Source organism: Salvelinus sp. IW2-2015, unplaced genomic scaffold, assembly GCF_002910315.2.
Source record: "Salvelinus sp. IW2-2015 unplaced genomic scaffold, ASM291031v2 Un_scaffold9947, whole genome shotgun sequence".
NCBI classification, from domain to species: domain Eukaryota; kingdom Metazoa; phylum Chordata; class Actinopteri; order Salmoniformes; family Salmonidae; genus Salvelinus; species Salvelinus sp. IW2-2015.
In genome coordinates this window covers 10,492-15,960 of record NW_019951205.1, presented here as the reverse complement: position 1 = coordinate 15,960, position 5,469 = coordinate 10,492, and the positions used below count along the sequence as shown (strand labels likewise).

The 5,469-nt window shown below is 44.3% G+C and overlaps 1 protein-coding gene across 1 annotated transcript; it reads right to left on the bottom strand.

Moving 5' to 3' along the window:
* Positions 1 to 530: 530 nt before the first annotated feature.
* Positions 531 to 2,081, bottom strand: LOC112079861 (RING finger protein 222). Its single transcript, XM_024145674.1, has one exon. It carries the CDS (start codon positions 1,811 to 1,813, stop codon positions 1,118 to 1,120), a length of 696 nt encoding a protein of 231 aa, XP_024001442.1. The 5' UTR covers positions 1,814 to 2,081; the 3' UTR covers positions 531 to 1,117.
* Between the last annotated feature and the right edge of the window lie 3,388 nt (positions 2,082 to 5,469).

Below are 5,469 nucleotides of genomic sequence, written 5' to 3'. Positions count from 1 at the left end.
TTCCTTGTCCATTATAAACTGTACACATTGATCCCTTCACAATAGAGAAAGCAGAGCTAACTCTCTCTCCCTGGTGTTGGTATAGCAGGGCCTCTACGTGGTGTCAGTGGTAAGACAACACCTCAGTGTTCCCATGCCCCTAGTCTCTCTTTACAGCAATCAATCTCCGACCCATGCTCATCTTTACCTGCAAGTCGGTCTTGCTCCTTCAACCTGCCAGGGACTCACATTAATTATTTGCCGAGGATACTGAAGGCATTTGAGAGCGCACTTTCTCTCTGTGTCTCGGTGTCTCTTTCTGTCTCGGTGCCTCTCATGTGTCTCTGTGTCAGTCTCTGTTTCTATCTCCMTTTCTSTGTTTGCATTGTCAGAATATACCATGTGCCGGTAGGACATAAAGATACTTTGGCACATGATGTGTTGGTTATCTAGTCCTTCTAATAAAGTAACTGTAGCCTATACTCGTAAATGTCACTGACGTTCTCATTAAACAGGTAAAACAACTTACAACCAGAAACACATAACAATGGTCTCCATGAGAGGTGCTGGGATTGCAACCCTCACCGTTCTTTATTCAGGACTTGTTGCCAACAACATATGGGGCAGTTATATGGTGAGCAGGGGTAGTTATAGACCTATGGTAATGGGTGAATATGGAGGCATGTTCACAGGGGMCTCCTTTTCTTTKGATCTTAGGACCAATATTTCAACCATTATTAACCAAATCACCATCATAAAGTGTATACATTTAGGAAATAAGACAATGCCTTTTCCATAAACACACACTTTATTGCAGTCACCAGAGTGACTGAACCAGTCCTGTTTCATTCAGTGACTTAGCTAGATCCTGTCCAGGGCATTGAGGACAAACATGCATACAAGGAACACGCTGTACAAGTTCAAACTATATGGCACTACAATATAGTGTATATGTATTGACAGAATGGACAAAGTGAGATGTTTCAGTTAATTAAGTGCAATAAATTGTCTTCATGAGAGCATGAGTGAAGAGAAAATTAGACCATACAATAACAAGAAATAGTGCGTAATGACGATCAAGTAGTGCGTAATGACGCACCATGCATATGCTACAGCCATATGGCTCTGGCTTTGTGGGCTATGCCAATATAATCCAAGGAAGTGTGGCAGCTACCATTGCCATCAATGTGAATATCACAAGCAGAACGACCAAGCAACGTGCCGTTGTGCAAATCTTGATGCGCCGTCTCCTGCGGTTGGGTTGGGGAACAACAGGCATAGTGTCCAGGCTAACCGCATCTTCATCAGCCATGGGTCGGCCCTGGGCACTGATGATGAAAATCTGAGAGTTTCTGTGGTCGGGACTGATCAGTGATAGTATCCTTCGACTCCTGCATCTCTCTGAAATCCACCTAAAGCGTCTCACAATCCAGCTCAGTCCACTTGAATCAGACGGTGAGCTACTATGCCCTGACGTGCGCCGTGCTTCATGGTGATGCTGTGGGTTACCAGGTTCTGGTGRAGGGACAGGGACCTTCAAGGTCTGCCCGCCTCCTTCCTCRGCCTCTTTCCCCGGGGCGAGAGGAACCCCAACCTCCTGTTGCTTCTTGATGAAAGTCAGGTGTCGGCAGACGGGACAGATGATGGTGTCTCTGATGACGCTGTCCCTGTTGATACTGACCAAGGTTTTGACCAGACAGTCGTGGCAGAAAACGTGTCCGCAGCTCAGGGTCCTCTCCGTGCAGGAGAGACTATCATAACACACGGGACACTCTGCAGTCCTCCTGCTCTGCGAGTCCTGTTCCTCCGCTTGATGTCCGTCTAATGGTGTCATCCTGGAGCCTTTACGCGCTGCCTGGCAGTGTATTCCACACCGTGGTGCACCGTGGAATCACCAATAATCCTAATAACAGCTGTTGGCGACACCTCGGGATTTGATTATAGTTCCAACAGCGAGAATAAAGCTGATTTCAATAGGCTAGGATCCCGAACTACCTGCCTGAAGGTCTGTTGGACTGGCTGAGTGAAACCAAAGCACGTGCCACTCCTCCCGTACAGGGCAGGTCTCCCTCTCAGGGAGGGCTGTCATCTATACCCATAGACTACACCTGTGTGACTCGCTGCTCTTCTGGTGCGTTCAGTTTCCCCAGCCAAACAGGATTTGGAATGTTGAGAAAGAACACTGCAAATGTAATTCCAGTGACAGTCATGTCCCACCATCCTCCAAACCATGCAGTTTGACCCACAGAACAGATAAGCTATGTGTTATTGAGGTTGACTTCATAGAAATGCCTTGTAATTAATTTGTATTGGTGCACACCCTTGCGAAAAAGATGCAGTTAAAGTGAGTATAATTGCAGTATGCTGCAAATACTGTGTACCAAATTACACAGTTCTTCCACTGCAGTAATTTTTCCAGTGCATCTGCAGTTAGTTACACTCGCGTATATCTCACTGCAGTTATTCTGCAATTACTGCGTCCAAAATACCAGAGTCAAATACACGTTTACTGCAGTTTAAAAACTGCAACCCGTTTGTGTAATGGGCATTGCCAATAAGCTAAACATAGAAGAAATACTGGCCCACTGAATACAACAACATTTTGGCTATATCCACTCAAATACGAAATACGAAATACATAGTAGCAACACGCTACCATGGGAAGTGCAGTATTGCTACAACTAGTAACCTATTAAATTATTTTCTAGGCTGCCTGTGAATGAGGACTTGATAGCCCCTATGCGGCCTCTATAGAGGCTACTGCCTACACATCATCTGACTTCACTGCATTAGTAATTTCTCAGCATAATAGCGCCACCTTGTGTTCAGCACGAGGCAAATCAGAGGTCCAACCCTGGAGCGTCACATTTGACGTACGTATGATTTCATCACGTGCCACCGCCTCGGAAGCTACGTTACTTCCGAGAGTCGCGTTGGCGTTTTCTAAATACAGACAGACAGTTCGATGAAGACAGTCCAGGTCAAAAGATGTGGCGACTGTAACTGAATCTGGATACAGACACACGGATTGGACATGCCCAGGTAAGRACATTGATTTACGTTGGTTACTTTACCAAAAGCTAGCTAGCTGGTTAACCTGTGTTTTCGACTTTAGCAGGCTTTGAACGACGAGCAGCCAGCGGCTCACCAAACCCGTGACAGCTGAAAATAGGTTGTTGAACTTGCCGTTTGGTGCCATATTAGTCTTGCTAGCTAATAATTATGTATTTGATTTAGCGACACTGTGAAATTGACGAGCTMATGGTTTCCTTTTCTGGCTTACTAGTTACACATGTTTTACTGTGTGGAAACAAACAGTCAGTATCAGACAGTGTTGACATTCTGTATTTTCTGGTAGATGGATTCKTATGACAAGYAAAAAAGCCGGTTACTACTAACGTTACTAGCCGGTCTCAGCCCTGGAACCAGTTAGAGGTGATTAACGTTAGGACTGAGTGATTACCGGTCTCGTTGCCTTGTGGATACCACGTCCTATTTATTCTGCCTCACCTTGTCCTTCACTGACCGTACATGGTCAGCCGACTACTGTAAAATACATCTTAGCTAATGTAATAATGTGGCATTTAGCAATTTAGCCTTGAATGTTTCTTGCCACCAAATTTTCAGGAAATGTAAATGTTGTTTTTATCATTATAGGGTGGATGTTTTTAATTCGACAGAGTAACGAATTTCACCTCAACTGTAGCTACAGCTTTGTCCTGTGGAGTCTAAGCTGCTGCTGTGAAAGCCAATGTAATGGTGCTAGCCGGTAGCCACATGCAGTTAGCTAGTATAAACACGGTCTAAGATCTCTACAAATAGGGCATTCCCAGGGTCCTCACAACCACCATTCCACCGAGACTGGACGTCACAACAGGGAGTATGTTGGTTCTGCTGCCCAACCTACCTATACACACTGCTACACACAGCGGAGCCCTGAACCTCAAAATAGCCTCTCCCAGGCCTCTGGTGGAAGTGGAGGATTTTAGTTGTCTGGAAATAACGTAACTCGCAGAGAATTTGTGTGAGCCCGCGTAGTGCGTCACCCACTCTCACTCTGAGTAAACAGCCAGCAGAGAGATGTCATCCGCATCAGAGGGAAAGAGGAAGCCAAAAGGAGAGTGGACAGGAAAACCACAGACTCCACTACCTTCCTCTGTTGGCTAGTTAGCCTGCCCTGCTCTAAACCAGGGGTAAAAATAACCAGATGGTTCCTCTGCTGTGGCTTGGTAGTAGAGTCTACATACTGCGGCCCAAATTGTAACCTATTCCCTATATAGTGTGCTTCTAGTAGTGCACTTAATAGTGAGTAGGTTGCCATTTGGGACATGAGCCCATGTGTTCTGCCACACCAGGATGCCACCCAACATGACTGCACTGGAATGGGTACAAAAAACAGAGAAAAAATCTGTCTACCTTTTCCTGAAGCTGAGTCTTCTGTGCTGAAAATCACTGTCAGTGAGTGAACCTGGTAGTGTCTTTCATATCCTGTTTTTGTTGTTTGTAAATGAACACAACACATACTACTGCCAGCTGAGTGCAACCTAAAGATTAGTCTATTTATCACCATGGAAACAACAGCTAGTCTGTTATTGAGACTCACATTCAAGTCTTTTGCTTCTCTGTGATAAAGGGATGAATGGAGAGACTTACTTTTAAACCTTCCTCCTCATAGCTCTGACTGCGATTTCACCTCAGTGGATGTGTGTTCACGTGGTAGCCTAATAACATTACATCATGTTGGCTATACTATCATTAGCTTAGTCGGCTAAGTATAGCTAACATGATGATCTATCATTAGCTAGTTTCAGCTAAGATAGCTAAATGAAATATCATCATTAGCATTCAGTTAAGTATGCTAATGATTCTATCATTAGCCTAGTTCAGCTAAGTATAGCTAACATGATGATCGATCATTGGCCCAGTTCAGCTAAGTATAGCTAACATGATGATCTTTTGCTGAAACCAATGCTAATGATTGTATAGCTAAACATGATGATCTATCATTAGCCTAGTTCAGCTAGTATCTTAGACTAGACTATGTTGCGTATCAACCATCCTGTTCAGCTAGTATTTAGCTAGCTATGTTGACAGTATTCAAAACATCTAGTTCAGCTAGTATCTTAGACTAGATAATGTGACAGTTCAAAACAATCCTAGTTCAGCTAGTATCTAGACTAGCATGTTGAAGTATCAAACAGTCTATAAATCAATCCAGTATTCCATATGCCACATTTCAGTCTCCACCTTGGTGTTGTTGACACTCTCTCAGGCCCCCTCAGTTTCCTGAATGAGTTCCAGTAGTAAGCTAAGTGTGTAACGACAGTTTCCTGAGCTGCAAAAACACACGCATGCTCTGCAATACCATACATACACCTAGAGTAATGTGAGAGAGAACAGCTATTCTCCCTTTGACCCATGACCCCTGGGACCTGTCTAACTGACAGATTGACTTCTCCCTTGTTAACTGAATTAAAAGAATGCACAGAC